This window comes from Saccopteryx bilineata, chromosome 2 (genome assembly GCF_036850765.1).
Source record: "Saccopteryx bilineata isolate mSacBil1 chromosome 2, mSacBil1_pri_phased_curated, whole genome shotgun sequence".
Lineage (NCBI taxonomy): Eukaryota > Metazoa > Chordata > Mammalia > Chiroptera > Emballonuridae > Saccopteryx > Saccopteryx bilineata.
The window spans coordinates 12,832,165-12,852,361 of NC_089491.1; the positions used below are offsets into that span (position 1 = coordinate 12,832,165).

Here is a 20,197-nt window from a genome sequence, read left to right on the forward strand (position 1 = left end):
TACAATAGTGGAGGCATTCAGGGTGTGAATCAGACACACACACACAAAGCCACACAACACAATATGTACACACATACTCAACTATGCAGATTACTGTGCCCCTCTGACCTATACCGGAGCTGTGAGTTCTGATGCCTTGGGCTTTGTGCTGTTACCAGGATCCTCCCTTTCTGTTCAGATGACCCAGGAATAAAGGAAGAAAAGCAAACCTCGGTGTCCCGAGGACCTTTACAGACTGTCACCTCTGTCCACCAGCTTCTAAAGAGAGGGCGGAAGATTTCCTTTTACTCATCAGAAAGAGTCCCCAGTGGGAAACAGCCACAAGTCCCTGACTAGGGCCACCGTCAACTAGAAATAATTGCCCAGCATCCCCCTGGCCCCTTGTGATGAATGTGTTTGGGTCCAGAGGGCTGAGCTGCAGCTGACATCATAGGAGAAAGTGTCCTTAATGCCTGTGATTCCTCGGGGTTCGGTTCAATTCCCGATGGGAAACGGAGGTTCACCGGTGGCTGTAGGCTCTGTGTCACGAGTTCAGCTTCACTGCCCAGCGGGGTGTGTGGCCCAGGCGATGTTCAGGTTCCAGCAGGCTCCCACAACACCACGCGGACCTCCATTAGAACACAACGTCCCTTCAAATGTACTGGTCTCCCCACTCCTCGGGGGGGGGGGGGCTGTGGGGCAGGCTCTGTTCTTGTTCAGCAGTAAGGGAACTGATTCTGTACATGCTGGAGAAAAAGACACTGGTATCGCCCTGTACTAGGGGAGTGCACCTGAGCAATTTATCAAAGATCTCCAAGACTCAGGTTCTTCAAAGTAGAAATAATGATAGTAGTCTTCGTGTGAGTTTGAGTGATGATTAAATGAGCACATAATGAAAGTGTAAACAGTGTTCAGCATTCTTGTCAATGTCCGTGTATCACTAGGGATCATCTAGGACTCATCTAGGCACTTGGTACTGTTAAGTGAGTTCATTGTTTGTTCGTTCATTCATTCTCTTATTTCATTATTAAGGTTCTCAAAAAAGTAAGATAGTGATGTATACTCTGGAGTATAGCAGTGAATAAAATAAACAGATATTCCCTTTGGAGAATGCACATGCAAGTAGGGGGTGCCAAAAAAATTTATTGCAAAATAAATGGTAGATAAATGACAAAAAGCACTGAGTGATACTAATGTCAGTCTGGGAGCTAGGAAGAATCCCCAGGTCCATCAACAGAAGAATGTGCAAAAAAGCTGTAGTTTATCTATACAAGGGAGTTCCACTTAGGAATCATGAACTACTGAGCAAAAAATGTAAGCTCTGTTTATATATATTACAACAGAGATGAATATCAAAATGCTTACGTTGCATGAAAGAAAGCAGTAAGAAAAGAATATATTCTGTATGATTCCATTTGTATGGAATTCTAGAAGATGCAGGTGAGTCTATGTGACAGAGAGGGATCAGTGGTTCCCCTGGGGGACAGATGGGAGGAGCAAGGAGGGAGCAGCAGGATGGATGGGGAAACTTCATGAACTCGACAGCTTGTTGTGATGGTTTATGAGTGTATTCATGTTTTACAACTATTCACACCGTATACTTTAAATACATGAAGTTTACTGTATGTCACTTATACCTCAAACAAATGTAGGTGTTTTTAATGAAGCAGTAACAAAGTCATTATGTTATTTATTCCTCTATTGAATACCTCCAGTGGATTCCCAAATCATTCAGTCTGAAAACCAGAAACTGTACTATGATGGTGAATTTTATGGAATAACTTGGCTTATCCAGATATTTGGTCAAATGTCACCCTACATGTTTCTATGAAGATTTTTTTTTGAATGGGATTAACATTGCAATTAGCAGACTCTGAGTAAAGGTGATTGCTCTCCACAGTGTAGAAGGACATCACCCAATCAATAGAGGGCCTTTAATAGAGACTGACTTGCTCCAAAGGGAGCAACCTTCCCTGGGTTTCCAGTCTGCCGGTCTCCCTGCAGAGGTTGGACTGCCAGCCTCCACAGTGCAGAGCCAATTCCTTAAATAAACCTCTCTCTGTTTACACGCGTGCACGCACTCACACATGCATGCACACTCTCTGGTTCTTTCATCAGGAGAACCTTCACTGATACACACCTGCTGTGACCGTGAGTGCCCTCCACGCCTGGTCTCCCGATATCTCTAAATCACCACAGACCACCCCTCCTCTCCCGCCCGGCCAGCTCCAGGAGCCCCGTTAGTGATCCTGCCACTGGCTGGGCAGCCTCTCACCTCAGTGCATTTCTAGCTGCTGATTTTCATGCTTGGAATGTTTTCCCCAGGTTTCCCTATGGCTCCCTTTCCTGTCCTCACTGAGGTCTTTCTTGGGATGTTGTCTTTCCAAGGAGCTGTACAAAATGTAAATTTTAAACCTTGTCCCCAACACCCTTGCTCTCCCCTGTTTTTCAATCATTGTTGACATTCAATATTATAATAGTTTCAGGTGAACGGCTTTGTGGTTAGACATTTATATAAGTTACAAAGTGATGGCCCTGATGGCTGAAATACTGCGGACGCCATACATAGTTATTACAGTATTATAGACCATATTCCATGTGCTGTATTTACACCCCTGTGACTATTTTGTAACTGCCAATCAGTACTTCATAATCTCCTCACAGTTTCTCCATCCCCCAACACCCCTCCCATCTGGCAACCGTCAGTCTGTTCTCTGTATCTGTGAATCTGTTTCTGTTTTGTTTTTAGATTCCACATATAAGTGACATCGTATGCTATTTGTCATACCCTGCTTGACTTACTTCACTTAGATGCCCTCTAGTCCCCGTGTTGCTGAAATGGTAAGATCTCCTCCTGTTTAATACATCTCACTCCTCCTTACCAGGCTTCCTTTATTCACATCAGTTTTTGCCTACCAACATAACTTGGAATTTATAAAAACCTATTTTGTTTGGAGCTGAAATTCCAGTAAAGAAACAATGACAGTAGAGGAAATTAGTGAAGCTTGTGCCGCGTTAGATGATTAAAAACTGGTGTGGAGAGAAGGGAGCATGATGAGTGGAGGCAGGGGCTGGACCCTAACCATCCATGGGGGCAGATTTTATCAGAAATTAGCTGTAAACTGAAGATAAGACATCCAGACAAGGAGGAAGAAAGATTTATTTGTAGCCAACAGAGAGGGTGGGGTAGTAGACACGAGCTGCCTGAAGTTAGATTTGTTTGCATTTTATACACCTTTAGAGCTTTAGCATTCACGTGAGAAATGCCTGATTTCTATGACTTCTTTATTTGCAGACCTATGTGACTTTTGTGTCTAGGAAAGTGGTGGGAGTAAGACTGGAGGGTCAGTTCTTGATAATCATATTATTACTCATTCTTCTTGCTGGTGCTGCGAGTGTATTTCAAGGAACTGATAGCAAGCAAGGGCCAGCTGTGGGTTGTTATTTTTCAAACTTATCTTAGTCTGCTCTAGCTCTCTCAGGTCACTGGCTTGAGTGTAAGATCACCGACATTGCAAGTACCCCACTTCCTCACTCTTCTGGTTTCTCCTTCCTCAGATTTGGGGTCTCTTTCTTTAAAAAAAAAATCCTCATATTCATCAATCTTAAAAAATTGCATGGCACAGAGTAGCCATTCAGTAAATATCTTTACGTGCATGAGTTACGAATTAAGAAATTTAGCTCTTCCTATTAGAGGTGGAGCTCCCAGTTTGGGGACAAGACCACAGCCACTGCCCAAACTGAAATTAATCAGACAGATATATCCTATCTCACCACAAAATCCAACATAGAGGCAAAAATTACTGTCTTCCTAGAATGTTCTTTCTTTTTAAGTTCTCATCACAGGCTCAACCAAACTAAAATTTATTTAGATTTTAGCAAACCATGAATAGCACTGTATTAACTATCTTCTACATTAAAAAGGTGAGTGTCCTAGATGTTACTAAACTAAGCATAGACTAACATTTCCCTATCAACTAAGACTTGACTAAACTAACTTTACTGAGTATCTGTAGCTCTGGACAGCAGTCAAAACAACAGAGGATACAAGGAGGGGATTTCCATCTCATTTACTTCAACAGACAGAAACTGAGTTACCATCAAAAGCCATATTGTCTGTTTAGAGGAGGGCTTTTCTAACCTATCAAAACAACATTGGCCTGACCTGTGGTGGCGCAGTGGATAAAGGGTCGACCTGGAAATGCTGAGGTCGCCGGTTCGAAACCCTGGGCTTGCCTGGTCAAGGCACATATGGGAGTTGATGCTTCCAGCTCCTCCCCCCTGTCTCTCTCTCTCTCTCTCTCTCCTCGCTAAAAAAATGAGTAAATAAAATAAAAATAAAAATAAATACACTAAAAAAAAAACAAACAAAAAACATTGCACAAGACGTAAACTGGCTCTGGTTGAGAGTCCAGTTGTCCATTTCCTTATAGACGGAGTGAGTTACCGGAACACACTTGAGAGTTCTGACCATCTGCCACCAAGGAGTCAGAAACTCAGGATGTGAGAAGGTATAGCCACGGTTCATGCCTCTAACCTTAGCCTGAAGCAACACTGGTTTCTCTTTTATAAAAAAGCATACAATGCTGGTGTCACTTTCCTTTGGAGAAAGGTGGTTGGTGTGCCCTGTGATCTTAGCAAGTCTTCCATCTCTCCGCAGGAAGTCAACACAATAGTCCAAACTATTTAGGCTGATCAATCCGTGCCTGACCAATACGGAGTTGGAAGACTCCGAGATGAATGTGTGTTGTGGCAATGCCATCTTTTGGATCATGAAAGAATAAATGGGCAACAGATATGACAACGGGAAAAGGGATTAGATTGAATAAGCAGACTGGCAGGCTACTTAGAGACATGGGTTGTACAAAACGCCACTTTTCAGGATCTCTGACAAGGTCAGTGGGTGAAATAAGAACACAATTAGATCATCCTCATTTGGCAAAAAAAGATACTGTTTCTGAAAAGAGTCCCCAGAGCTAATTTCATGTCTCTGTTTCTTAGGCTGTAAATGAAGGGGTTTAACATGGGGTCACTACTGTGTACCTCGGAGAGGGAATCATGCCTTGTCATTGGAGTTGTTCGATAAGGAGGAAAAGTACAGAGCTATAATTGTCCCATAAAAGAGAGACACATAGAGATGGAATCCACAGTGGACAAAGCTTTGTAGATCCCTTTGGTAGAGGGGACTCTCAGGATAGAGGCTGCAATGTGGACATAAAAGACCAGGATGCCACTAAATGGAAAAATAACAACCATGGGTCTAGCAGTGAACATGACAAGGTCGTGACAGTGGTGGTTGAACAGGACAGCTTGAGCAGAATGGGGAGGCTACAGAAAAAGTGGGCAATAATGTGTTCAGCACAGAAGGACTGTAGGACCAAGAGAAGGGTGTGCAACAGGGCACTGCCACAGGACAAAATCCAGGAGCCAGCCACCAGCACTGCACAGAGCCCCTCCCTCATGATCGCGGTGTAGTGCAGAGGGTGACAGATGGCCATGTACCTGTCATATGCCATTGCTGTCAAAAGGAGATTGTCAAGAACATCAAAAGATATGAAACAATACATCTGAGCAATGCATCTCACATAGAGGATGGATTGTTGCCGAGTCTGCATGTTCGTGAGCATCTTTGGGACAGTGACGGATGACAGAGAAATGTCAGAGAAGGCCAAGTGGCTGAGGAAGAAGTACATGGGCGTGTGCAGGCGGGAGTCCAGCCTGATGAGCAGGATGATGAGCAGGTTGCCCAGCACCGTGGTCAGGTACATGCCCAGGAACAGGGTGAAGAACCCGCGCTGCTGCCCTGGCCGCATGGGGAGCCCCAGGAGGAGGAACTCGGACACGCTGCTCTGGTTCTTGGGCCCCATGCTGCTCCCCGTCTGCTGGGGAGGAAGGAATTTTGGGACTCTGCAACCTGGAAAGGAAGACCAGGATCATCACGTCTCACACAGTAATCCTCCAGGAAAACAGAATTTTTAACTCCAATTCTGTGAATTTCTCATACCACTGTATGTAAACGTCTTTGCTGTACCCCAGTCTGGATCCAGGAAAACACTGACCCAAAAGCAACCAAGAAGTCTTCATTGAAACGAAAAACAAGAGTACATTCAGTTTCATTCATCATTATTGATTGATCATCAAGTGTGTATTGGGACTTCTACTAAGGACTGAGATGCAGCAGTGAACACGAAGAGCAAAGTCCCCACTTCTGTGTGGTTAGATTGTGATGGGCATGGAGCGATCATTTCTCCCCCATGCCCGAGCCACACCACACTGACTCACTGTGGCAGAAGTAGAAAATGAGCCCAGAAAATTGGTTTCCATTGTTTCTGCCTTAAAGAAACGTAAGAATCCAGGGTTGAGCTGATGTAGCATTGTCACACTCCTCCCGTGATCCTGCCGGTTCCCATTGAACTACATCTGTGAACTCATGGACACTCTAGAAACAGGTAACCATTTTAAGCCACTTGATGCCAGAATGGCTCTGAAGCCAGAGTAGTGCATAAAATATCTTTCATAACAATGCTGGTCATTTTGGTGAACATGTGGTACTGGGCTGAGGACTTTGCCTACGTTTCCTAATAAAGTTGATGCATCAGCTTTACAGTTCCAGAGTCTAAGACCTCTTCATATCTGCACTGAGGATTTGAGTGCATTAACCTATATTATCTTTAAAGACATGGAAACTTGAATGATACAAATGCTGCAGGCACACAACAGTACTGTAGGGGACAGTACGGCACACACACATGTATTTATATTTATCGTATCTATATGTGACATGTAGTGTATGTAAGTGATATATATGTGCTATCATTTTCTTTTTTTTAATTATTTTTATTTATTTTGGGGGAGGGTTTCATGGTTTGTTTTTCACTCCTTGGATTTTATTTCATTTTTTAAAATTAATTTTAATTTATTGTGTTAATACAGATTCAAGCGTCCCACTGAATACAACTTCCTCTCCCCATCCCCCCATGTCTCTATCTGTACCCCCTTTGTCCCCCTTCCTCCAACTCCTGCCCCCTTTCCCTCTGGGACCTGCTGTTCTGCTATCTGTAACTCTGTGTTCTGTATATATAATTTCACTAATCCCTTCACCTTCTCTGATCTCATTACCTCATCCCACTTCCCTCTGACAGCATCCCCCTGGTCCCTGTGACCCCACCTCTGCCTCTATTTCATTCCTCAGTTCATTTTGTTCCTTAGATTCCACATAGAAGTGAGATAAAATGATATCTGTTTTTCTCTGCCTGGCGTATTTCACTTAGCACAATAAGCTTCAGGTTCATCCATGCTGTTACAAAAGGTAAGATTTCCTTTTTATTCACAGCCACGCAATATTTCGTCGTGTATATGTACCACAAATTTTTAGTCCACTTGTCCACTGACGGACACTTCGGCTGTTTCCAGATCTTGGCTATTGTAAACAATGTTTCAATAAACATGGGGGTGCATATCTTCTTTTGAATCAGTGATATGGTATTCATAGGATATATTCCTAATAGTGGGATAGCTGGGTCAGAGGGCAGTTAGATTTTTAATTTTTTGAGGAAACTCCATACAGTTCTCCACAGTTGCTGCACCAGTGTGCATTCCCACCAGCAGTGCAGGAGGGTTCCCTTTCCTCCACACCCTTGCCAGCACTTATTATGTGTTGTTTTGTTAATGAGCTCCATTCTGACAGGTGTGAGGTGGTATCTCATTGTGGTTTTAATTTGCATTTCTCTGATTATTAGTGATGTTGAATATTTTTTTCATCTCCCTATTGGCCATCTGTATGTCATCTTTAGAAAAGTGTCTGTTCAGTACTTTTGCCCATTTTTAAATTGGATTGTCTACCTTCCTGGTGTTCAGTTTTAGAAGTTCTGTATAAATTTTGGTAATTAACCTTTTATCAGACATATTGGCAAATATGTTCTCCCATTGTGTGGGGTGTCTTTTTAATTTGTTAATGATGTCTTTTGCTGTGCAAAAGCTTTTTAGTTTGATATAGTTCCATTTGTTCATCCTGTCTTTAATTTTTCTTGTCTGTTGGGAAAAATCAGTAAAAATATTGCTACGAGAGATATCGGAGTGTTTGCTGCCTATGTTTTCTTCAAAGATGTTTATGGTTTCACAACTTACATTTCACTCTTTTATCCATTTTAAGTTTATTTTTGTGAATGGTGTGAGTTGGTGGTTTAGTTTCATTTTTTGCATGTACCTGTCCAATGTTCCCAACACCATTTATTAAAGAGACTGTCTTTACTCCATTGTATGCTCTTGCCTCCTTTGTCAAATATCAATTGACCATAAAGGCGTGGGTTTACTTCTGGGTTCTCTGTTCTGTTCCATTGATCTATATGCCTGTTCTTATGCCAATACCAGGCTGTTCTGAGTACAATGGCCTTGTAGTATAACTTGATATAAGGAAGTGTGATACCTCCCACTTTATTCTTCTTTTTCAAGATTGCTGAGGCTATTTGTGTTCTTTTTGGTTTCATATAAATGTTTGGAATATGTGTTCTATGTCTTTGAAGTATGCCATTGGTATTTTAATAGGAATTGCATTGAATTTATAAATTGTGTTGGGTAATATAGACATTTTAATGATGTTTATTCTTCCTATCCATGAACACGACATATGCTCCATTTGTATGTATCTAACTTGATTTCTTTTATTAATGTTTTATAATTTTCTGAGTACAAGTCTTTTACCTCCTTGGTTAAATAAAGTACTCCTAGGTACTTTGTTTTTTTGTTGTTGCAATAGTGAAGGGGATTGTTTCCTTAATTTCTTTTTCAGACACTTTATTGTCAGTGTATAAAAATGTCACTGATTTCTGAATATTAATTTTATATCCTCCCAACCTTGCCGAATTCATTTATCAGATCTAGCCATTTCTTGGCTGAGACTTAAGGATTTTCTAAGTACAGTATCATTTCATCAGAAAATAATGATAGTTTTACTTCTCTTTTCCAATTTGGATGACTTTTATTTCTTCTTCTTGTGTGATTGCTGTGGCTAGGACTTCCAGAACCATGCTGAATAAGAGTGGCGAAAGACGGCACCCCTGCCTTGTTCCTGATCTTAAAGGAATTGCTTTTAATTTTTGCCCACTGAGTACGATGTTGGCTGTGGGTTTGTCATAAGTGGCCTTCACAATGTTGAGGTATGTTCTCTGTATTTCCATTTTGCTGAGAGTTTTGATCATAAATGGGTGCTGGATTTTATCAAATGCTTTTTCTGCATCTATTGGTAATATCATGTGATTTTTCTCTTTCCTTTTGTTTATGTGACGAATCACATTGATTGATTTACAAATATTATACCAGCCTTGCCTCCCCTGAATAAATCCCACTAGATTATGATGAGTGATTTTTTCATGTATTGCTGGATCTGGTTTGCTAATATTTTGTTGAGAATTTTAGCATCTAAGTTCATCAGGGATATTGGCCTATAGTTTTCTTTTTTGTAGTGTCTTTACCTGGTTTTGGAATGAGGATTATACTTGCCTCGTAAAAGGAGCTTGGAAGTCTTTCCTTCTCTTGAATTTTTTGAAATAGCTTCAGAAGGACAAGTGTTAGTTCTTCTTTGAATATTTGATAAAATTTGGCTGTGAAGCCATCTGGTCCAGGACTTTTATTTGCTTGGAGTTTTTTGATAACTGTTTCAATCTCATTTGTTGTAATCAATCTGTTTAGGTTTTCTGATTCTTCCAGATTGAGTTTTTGAAGATTATATGTTTCTATGAGTTTATCCATTTCGCCTAGGTTGTCCAATTTTTGGCATACAGATCTTCATAGAATTTTCTTACAAACCTTTGTATTTTTGCAGTGTCAGTTGTTACTTCTCTACTTTCATTTCTAATTTTATTTATTTGAGTTTTCTCTCTTTTTTTCTTGATGAGTCTGGTTAAAGGTTCATCAATCTTGTTTACCTTTGCAAAGAACCAGCTCTTGGTTTCATTGATCTTCTGTACTGTTTTTATAGACTTTATGTCATTTATTTCTACTCTGATCTTTATTATTTCCTTCCTTCCACTTTCTCTGGGCTTTATTTGTTGTTCTTTTTCTAATTCTTTTAGATGCAGCATTAAGTTGTCTTTTGAGCTTTTCTTCTTAATTATGCCTGTAATGCTATAAACTTTCCTCTCAGGACTGCTTTTGCTGCGTCCCTTAAATTTTGAGTTGTTGTATGTTTATTTTTATTTTCATTTCTTTCAGGAAATTTTTTTATTTCTTTCTTGATCTCATTGTTAACACATTTGTTATTTAATAACATGCTATTTAGGCTCCAAGTGTTTGCATGTTTTTCAATTTTCTATTGTAGTTTATTTCTAATTTCATGCCATTGTGATCAGAGAAGATGTTTGATATGATTTCAATCTTCTTAAAATTATTGAGGCTCGTTTTGTCCTAACATGTGGTTTATCCTAGACAATGTACCATGAGCACTTGAAAAGAATGTATATTCTCCTGCTTTAGGATAAAGGTTCCGAAGATATCTATTAAATCCTGTTGATCTAGTATATCATTTAAGGCCACTGTTTCTTTATTATATTCTGTTTGCAGGATCTATCCATTGATGTTAGTGGGGTATTAAAATCTCCTACTATTATAGTATTGCTGTTGATCTCACCCTTTATGTCCATCAAAATCTGCTTTATGTATTTAGGTGTTCCTATATTAGGTGCATAGATATTTACAATCATTATATCCTCCTGTTGCATTGCTCCCTTTATCATTATGTAGTGACATTCTTTATCCCTTACTATAGCCTTTGTTTTAAAGTCTCATTTGTCAGATATAACTATTGCTACCACAGCTTTTTTTTTCTTCATTTTCATTTGCGTGAAATACGTTTTTCGTCTGTTCATTTTCAGTCTATGTGTATCTTTTGTTCTGAGGTGTGTCTCTTGTAGACAGCATATGTACAGGTCTTCTTTTTTTATCCATGCAGGTACCCTATATCTTTTGATTTTAGCATTTAATGCATTTACATTTAAGGTTATTGTTGATATGTAGTTGTTTATTGCCTTTTCATTCTTTAAATCTACAATTCTCTTTTTCTAGATTTTTTTTCTCTTACCTATTTTTACAGCAGGCCTCTTAACATTTCTTGCAGTACTGGTTTGGTTCTAATGAATTCCTTGAGTTTTTTTTTGTTTTTTTGTTTTTTTGTCTAAGATGGTTTTTATTTCTCCTTCAATTTTAAATGATAACCTTGCTGGTTAAAGTAGTTTTGGTTATAGGTTCTTCCTTTTGCATTACTTTGAATATTTCTTGCCAATCCCTTCTGGCCTCAAGTGTTTCTGTTGAGAAGTCAGATGTCACTCTTATGGTGGTTCTTCTGTAGGTAATTAACTGCTTTTCTCTTGCAGCTTTTAGTATTCTTTCTTTGTCTCTTAACCTTGGCACTTTAATTATGATGTGTCCTGATGTGTGTTTTATTGGGTTCCTCTTTAATGGAACTCTCTGTGTTTCTTGAATGTGCATGACTTTTTCCTTCTTGAATTTAGGGAAATTTTCATCTGTCACTTTTTCTAACAGGTTTTCTATCCCTTGTTCAGTCTCTTCTCCGTCTGGAACCCCTTTGATGCAGATGTTGTTTCTCTTCATATTGTCACAGAGCTCTCTTAGAATATCCTCCGAACTCTTTGAACCTCTTTTTTTTTTCTGCTCTGCTTCTGTGCTTTGTTTATCTTGTCCTCTAAATTGCTGATTCAATCTTCTGCTTTATCTAGCCTCCTGTTAATTCCTTCTAGTGCAGTCATTATTTCTGATATTGTATTTGTCATTTCTGATTGGTTCTTTTTTTTATGATTTCAATGGACTTTTTGATGCTGGCTATCTCTTTATTTAGGTGCTCATTATGTCAATCCATTTTTCTTCTAAGATCCTTGAGCATCCTCAAAATCATTGTTTTAAACTCTGCATCTGGTAGTTTGGTTACTTCCATCTCATTCAATTTTTATGGGATTTTTCTTGTTGATTCATCTGGGACACATTTCATTGTCTACCTATTTTGTCTGTGTATAGGCTCCTCCTTTGGGTGTACTGCTTGTGTAGCTAGCAGAGTCTAGGGTTGGTGCTGTCTGCCACCAGCTAGCAGTTGTGTTGTTTCTAGATCTTCTTAGGTTGGTGTCAGTTGTTGTTTGTAACCTGCTATGGGCTACTTGTCTGCAGCTACTGCCCTTTTTGCTGTTTGTGTCTGCTTTTTCTGTGTCCGGGTAGTGTGGCAAGGGCTAATCTGTGTATAAGGATCAGCTTCCTCCTGCTTAGAGATGACAGCAGCTCCATAAAAGCTCCAATCTCCGTTTTCTTAGTCTTCTTAAAAAAGAATTTGATTCCTTCAAATTTACCTACTTTTCAACTGACACAAAATTCTCAAGCATGATAACTTCTATTCATACAATAAATATTTACTGAGGCCTCAGTAAGATTCACAAGGAGAAGTATAATTCTTTCATTTTTGTATTGAGGATTTAAGAAACTCTCTCAGGGTCTCCTCACTATTTAAAGGTGATTCTGTCCAATAACTTCACACAGCATGATGCCTGGGTATTTTTCTTTTGGCCAAGGATGTTTCATAGAGTAAACAAAGGGTTGAAAACTTGTAAATGGCTTAATCATGCTCAGGTTCATGAAAATGACCGGAGATCTATTTCAGGAACAGGGAGGTGCTTAGAGGTTGGTGATCTCAACTGTGTGCCCCAGTAGGGGGACACCTCAGGAAATACTTGAGGTCATGGTTGCAGATCACACACACACACACACACACACACACACACACACACACCATGTTTCATGTTACCAGTCATCTGTGCCTAAGTTCCTATCCTAAGGGAAGTACAGCCAATACAAGGTTCAGCTCATAAACACTCATATACATACATACAATTAACACACAAAGTGAGACATACACAACACACAAGTACCATTCTTACAAACACACTCATAAGTTACATCAACATTTCTTATTCATGACACACTCAGTGAATACTCAACCCACCACATATACATAACTCAGGTTCTGTACAAACACATCACTAGAAACACATAAGACCCCACAATTTTCCAAAATGTCACTAAAATACATACCAACAAAATATGCACTCCAGCCACACACTTCCTACACCATCAGCACATTCACTCCTATTACTGAGAGGCATGCTCCCAACCCCTCTGACCCACCCCTGCTGAGGGAGGGCAGTCAGCATGGGGCAGTTCTGCCTATTTGGTCACAGGTGCGGTCATTACACCCCCACCTACACCATGCATGTGTCACATACACATAGTAACACACATACAGAGAAAAGCAAACAATACACCTTCCTGCTCTCACACACGAGTGTCTCCCCCACAAACACAGCTGGCACTGGCTGCAGCACATGCTGCAGAGAGAGGTGTGAGCCCTATCGGACCTTGGTCCCTTGTGAGGTCAGCATCTTCTTGTTCAGCAGCCGAGATGACAGATTCACTCCCGATGCCCAGCTCTGCAGCAGGTGTTTATTGTCACAGGCATGAACCAGGAGTCCCTAGTCACACAGCAGGAGGTTATCACTTGGTCTATACCCACTAAAACAGGGCCTAGGTAGGCTCTAACTCAAGAAAGTTGCCAGGCTGTGATTCAGATACATAGCGAGGGCGCGCGCGCGCACACACACGCACACACACACACACACACATCTGTCAGACAAGCACATACTGAAACAGACACAATACATGCAGGCACACACAAAATCATGGACACAGAGTCCCACATGACCTGCTAGCACACAGGCAGACCCATCGCCAAGGGCAGAGTCCCAGCCCCTCTCACCTGTGCCTGTCACTGCTGAGTCAGACCCCTTCTGCTCCAGACTGCTGCCCGACTCCTCAGGTTTCTTCAGGAGGCCTTAGGTCCAGACACAGAGAAGAAGCATCTGTGGCCCTGGCCCTTCTAGAGACCTTCATTCTCCTCAGCCAGCTCCAGGGAAATGAATCCAAGACAACAATTACTAATGAGAGACTGAAACCCAGTCCCTAAGCTTCGGGCTACTTTCTGACTGCCCTTTGGGGAGCTGTGTGTCCCAGAGCCAGAGGGACTGGAGTCCTGGGGGACAGTGTCCCTAATTCCAGTGATGCCCTGGGCTCCTTTCTTCTTAGTCATTGTTCCAACAAGATGAAGAACTTTTAACTATTTATTTGGTAGTGATTTTAAAAATATAGAAAAGTTATGAAAATGATATAAAGGATTCCTGGACAGGTTTCATCCAGATTCCCCAATAATTTAATTAATATTTTATTATGTATGTCTTCTGTGTGTGTATGCATATATTTATGTATTTTTAAAGGTTAGATTTTCAGCAGATGTGCCACAGTGCATATTAGTTATGATATTAATTTTTTTAATGATTAGCATTTTTATTGTTGATCAGCTGGCTACGGTGGTGACTGCTTTGTTTTCTACCATAAAGTTACCATTTTTTAAATACCATATGATCCCACTCATATGTGAAATCTAATGAACACAATACACTGATGGACAAAGTAGAAACAAATTCATGGAGACATGGACCAGATACATTGTCATCAGAGGGACGGGGTGAGGGGACGGGATGAAATAAGGGGATTTCCCGCTAAAAAAACATAGACACATAACACGTGGGTACAGACAGCAGGTGGCCACAGTCCGAGGGAAAGGGTGAGGAGGTGGGGAGAGAAGTGCAGAGTGGGGGTTCGGGGGCAGAGAGAGACCTGCATGGGGCAAGGGGTGCACAAAGCACATGTGGATGGGGTGATAGTGAGTTGGACACTTGAATCATTTATGGCTTGGCAAAGCATGTTATCCAAATTAATTAAAAATAAATTTAAAAAAACTTACTATTTTCACCTTGTAATTTAGAGGTATCATTTAAGTAGATGTGTCTAAACTAGATAAGCATAACTTTTTTATTATAATTCACCCACTATATTTAACACCCATTGGTGATTCTTATAGATTCTTATATGACAAAATTATTGCAGATGTGGTGGCCAAATGGTGATTTTTCTACTCTTGTCATTTCTTCTTTGTGTTTTAATTGTATTCTCCTAAAAGAAGAAATTTATCCTTACTCTCCACTCATTTGCTATTTATTTATTTATTTATCTATTTATTTATTCATTATGGACTAATGATTCTTCTTATTCTCTGAGTTATAAACCATTACTATTGTTATTCATTTTGAACTTTAGATGTGTTCATTACTTTAAGGATATTAAATGATCTTAGAGAAGCCATGGGGTAAATATACAATATATAAAAAGAAACAAAGAAGTAAAAAATAGAAAGTAAGAAACTAGAGGAATATGATAGGAAGTGTGTCAGAAGTTCGACAGAATGTGGGATGGCCTGGCCAGGTGGTGATACAGTAGATAGAGCATTGGTCTGGGATGCAGAGGTCCCAGGTTTGAAACTCCAAAGTCACTGACTTAACTGCGGGCTAGCCAGTGTGAGATCAGGGTTGCTGGCTTGAGCGTAGAGTCATAGACATGACCCCATGGTCGCTTGCTTGAGCTCAGAGCTCATTGGCTTGAGCAAGGAGTCACTGGCTAAGCTGCAGACCTCTGCCCCCACCACCACGGTAAAGGCATGTATGAGGAAACAATCAAAGAAGAGCTAAGGAGCCACAATGAAGAATTTACTATGCTTCTCATTTCTCTCCCTTCTTGTCTCTCTGTCTCTCTGCCTCTCTCTCTCTCTCTCTCTCTCTTTCTTTCTCTCTCTCTTGATAAAAAAAGTATAGGGGATGGGAACAGTGACATGTTGACATAGAACATATGCATTTCTATTTACTTATACTTTCTTAAATCCATGAGTTCGAATTGATATTTGTTGTCTAGTTTGACAACAGAGAGTTCTCTCCAGCCTCTCCTTCTCCACGCGCACAGCACCTTCCCCGTGAGGGAGGACTTACTCCTTTTTCTATATATTAATATTCTGAATCTTTGGACACATGGCGAGCTGTTTCAGAATCTTGAAATCAGCCCTGGCTGGTTGGCTCAGTGGTGAAACATAGGCCCAGTGTATGGAAGTCCCAGGTTCGATTCCCAGTCAGGACACACAAAAGAAGCACCTATATACTTCAGCACCCCATTCTTTCCCCTTTTCTCTCTCTCTCTCCCCTCCAGCAGCCAGTTCTCGAAAGGTTTGAATGAGTTGGCCCTTGGTCCTGATAATGGCTCCTTGGCCTCACCTCAGGTGCTCAAATAGCTCAGTTGCTGAGCAATAGAGCAGCTGTCTCAGATGGGCAGAGCATCACCTGTTATGGGACTTCCTAGGTGGATCCCAGTCAGGGTACATGCAGGAGTCTATCTGCTTCCCTGCCTCCCCACCATTCTGGTAATAATAATAGTAAAATAGAATATTGAAATCATAATACTGTTAATAACATATTACAACTAATACATTGTCTTCATTTTTTATGGTGATTGAGTATACATATGATTCTGGGATCAATAATTACTTAGGTTACTTATTTAATCCTTTAGGCTAATTATGGTAGTAATCTGCAATATAGTTAGGTTCATTTGATTTGTTTTCTTCTATCTTGCTTTATTCACCACGTCTTTTTTTCTTTTACCATTTTTAAGAGCAGAGAAAGAGAGAGAGATAAGAATGGAGGAGCAGGAAGCATCAACTCCTATATGTGCCTTGACCGGGAATGCCCAGGGTTTCGAATCAGCGACCTCAGTGTTCCAGATCAACAGGTTATCCACTGCACCACCACAGGTCAGGCTCACCACCCCTTTTATTTATTTTGTAGTGGCAAAAGAAAACATAGTCAAAACCATACAAATAATCATACTCATCTGCTTCTTCTGTCCCACATACTGTAGGTAAAAATGTCATTAGTTTCTATATTCTTCCAGTGTCTCTGTGTGCTCAAATAGGCAGCCATATGTACACTGTATTTTTCTTTAATTTTTACATAAACGGTAGCATGCTGTAAATGCTACTTTACCCATTGCTCTTTTCCCATTTAACCAGGTATTCTGATATTTCTCCTTACTAATTCATAGATATCATGGTTCTTATTGTTCACATCAGAGAAATATTTAAATGTATTGATTTTCTACAGTGTATTCTTTAGGGGTTGCAAATGAGATATGGGTGATGAGTGGCCTTAATGTCTATGAAGTCTAGACATCAAAGGACTAAAATGGTAAATTTCACGTTCTGAATATTAAAATGCAATTTAAATAATTAAGACGAAATGAAAAGTAATGTCATCAGAAAGCACAGAAAGGAGTTGTAAAAATACAATAATGGTGAATGACTAATAGGCTAAAGACAGGAGATGGCGTAACAAGATATGTTCTAATAAATAAAAAGGAGAAAAGCAAGAGAATAAGTGTGAAACAGGTGTATACAATAAAATAATAAGTAATATGGAAAATAGAAGTGCAAAGATATTATGATTACCTTAGATGTCAGTAGATAACATTCTCCATAAATATACTAGTGGTTGCTCTACGTAAAAACAATAATCCAACTTTACACTATTAACAATGGACACTTCAAAGAGACTCTTAAAAACATTAAAGTGATAGTAGTGAAATATTATGTAAACATTTACCTTAAAAAAACTCCATCTTTACTTCATATACTATTATAGTATCTCTATTTCTCTATCTATCTGTAAATGTATCTATATCTGTAGATATGGCTCTAAATATATTAATATCAGAAGTAGATAAGGTGTTAGGTAGGACCCACTGCTAGAAATATCTCCTAATTATAAAGGAAGTGGGGTGTCATTTAATACATTTATAAAAGTCTCCCTCTCTGTGTTTTAAAAGGCCTCGCTTTGTACTACCTGCACATTTCATAGTGTAATTATTCCTACCATGGCTGATTGCAGTCCGCCAACATCATGTCATTGAACGTGATTTGGGAAGAATGACATCAATCAGCTTAAAGCTAGTGCGAACCAGCATAAACGGATCAGTTTAAAAACAAACAAACCATGTTCATCAGAAGCAGTTCATGATGCTAAATCATTGAGTCCTCAAGACATAAGCAAAAACGGATGTTATGTCAAAGGAAAAAGGAGAATCCACATTTAGAATAGTGCCATGTTTTACATAATATTTGGCATATATTATTAGAAAAGATGATAAGCAAGGAAAACATATTAATCAGGGATATATAATTATTAACAATCCTAATGATACACTGAACATAGTGACAACAGAATGACTATTATATTAAAGGTACATGGAGATGTCGACCATACAATAATTTAGAAGCTATGTCTCACTTGCTCCTGACTGCAATAAGAGGATGTAGTGATTGCCACTTAAAGATGGTAACCCTGCTGACACACATTTCCAAGGCCTGTTTGATGTCTCTGTTCCTCAGGCTGTAGATGAAGGGGTTCAGCATGGGGGTAACTACCGTGTACATGACCGAAGCAGTGATGTCTTTGAAATCCCATGATGAGGAGAAAAAGTAAACACCTGCGAGTGTCCCGTAGTATAAGGACACCACAAAGAGATGGGAGCCACAGGTAGAAAAGGCTTTAAGGAGTCTCTCAGTGGAGGGGACCCTCAGGATAATGGTCCCTATTCGGACATATGAGCCCAAAATAATACACAAAGGCAGGAATAAAAGCATTCCTCCCTCAGCGGAAATGACCAGCTCATTGAGGGAGATGTCAGAGCAGCTCAGCTTCAGGAGCGCAGCGAGGTCACAGAAGAAGTGGCTGATGGTGTTATCAGCACAGAAGGACAGTCGGACCAAAAGGAGGGTGTGCAACAGGGCAGTGCCACAGGGCAAAATCCAGGAGACACTCACTAGCAGCACACAGAGCCCCTCCCTCATGATGGTGGTGTAGCGTAGAGGGTGACAGATGGCTACATACCTGTCATATGCCATCACTGCCAGAAGGAAATTGTCAAGACCAACAAAATGTATGAAACAATACACCTGAGCAATGCATCCCACATAGGAGATGGATTGTTGCCGAGTCTGCATGTTCATGAGCATCTTTGGGACAGTGACAGATGACAGAGAAATGTCAGAGAAGGCCAAGTGGCTGAGAAAGAAGTACATGGGCGTGTGCAGGCGGGAGTCCAGCCTGATGAGCAGGATGATGAGCAGGTTGCCCAGCACCGTGGTCAGGTACATGCCCAGGAACAGGGTGAAGAACCCGCGCTGCTGCCCTGGCCGCATGGGGAGCCCCAGGAGGAGGAACTCGGACACGCTGCTCTGGTTCTCGGGCCCCATGCTGCTCTCCGTCTGCTGGGGAGGAAGGAGGTTTGGGACTCTCAGCAACCTGGAAAGGACACCGAGGACCATTATATCTCATGCTGTCATTTTCCAGGAATAATATTCTTTAAAAAAAACACACACACAACAATTTATGACACCTGTGTGAGTGTGCATCCTCGCTCTAACCCAGAGTGGCTCCAGGAAAACAACACACTATTAAAGCAGCTGTGAGACCTCATTACAGATTCCAGAGGACGTTCACTGTTGCACTCACCATTATTTATTGAACACAGAGTCTCTGTCTGGACCTCTACTGAGGACTGAGATGGAGCAGTAAACAACAACCAAAAAGCAAGGTCCCCACTTCTGTGAGGTTAGATCGTGATGGGCATGGAGGGACAGTTTCCACCCCAGGCCAGAGCCACACCACACTGACTCACTGTGACAGAAATAGAGGATGAGCCCGGAAAACTGCTATAGGTTGTTTGTGCCTTAAAGTAACATGAGACTCGGTGCTGACTGGCATTGCTGGAGAGTTCTCACACTCCTCCTGTGAACATTTCGATTCCCACTGACCTGGAAGCTCTAACCTCATGGACACTCTAGAAGTGGGTGGCCATTAAACGTCATTGATGCCTAAATAGCTCTAAAGCCGGAGTAGTCCGCAAACTCCCTTTCAGAATAATGCTAAACACTTTGGTGGACATTTGGTTACTGGGCTGAGGGCTTTACCTACCTTTCCTGATAAAGTTCACACATCAGCCTCCATCCCCAGAGTTAAAGACCTCTTCACAGTGATGCTATGCACTTGTTTCTTTCAACTATTTTAATTTTTAAGAAAAGGAAACATAAATGATACAAATTCTTTCAGCGCAAAATTATACAGTCCCAGGTCAGAATGACACACGTGTGTATATCTGAATCTGTAATACAATGTATTCGTAAAGTCATGGTGCACTTTTGACTGGTCACAGGAAAGCAACAAAAGATGAT

At 40.6% G+C, this 20,197-nt stretch overlaps 1 protein-coding gene across 1 annotated transcript; it reads right to left on the bottom strand.

The window, feature by feature from the left end:
• Nucleotides 1-4,899: 4,899 nt before the first annotated feature.
• LOC136322159 (olfactory receptor 1J2-like) lies at nucleotides 4,900-19,219 on the bottom strand. The gene is given in 5 exon segments (XM_066254315.1): nucleotides 4,900-5,046; nucleotides 5,048-5,130; nucleotides 5,133-5,264; nucleotides 5,267-5,847; nucleotides 18,723-19,219. Coding segments are annotated over 5 exon segments (1,440 nt in total).
• Nucleotides 19,220-20,197: the final 978 nt, after the last annotated feature.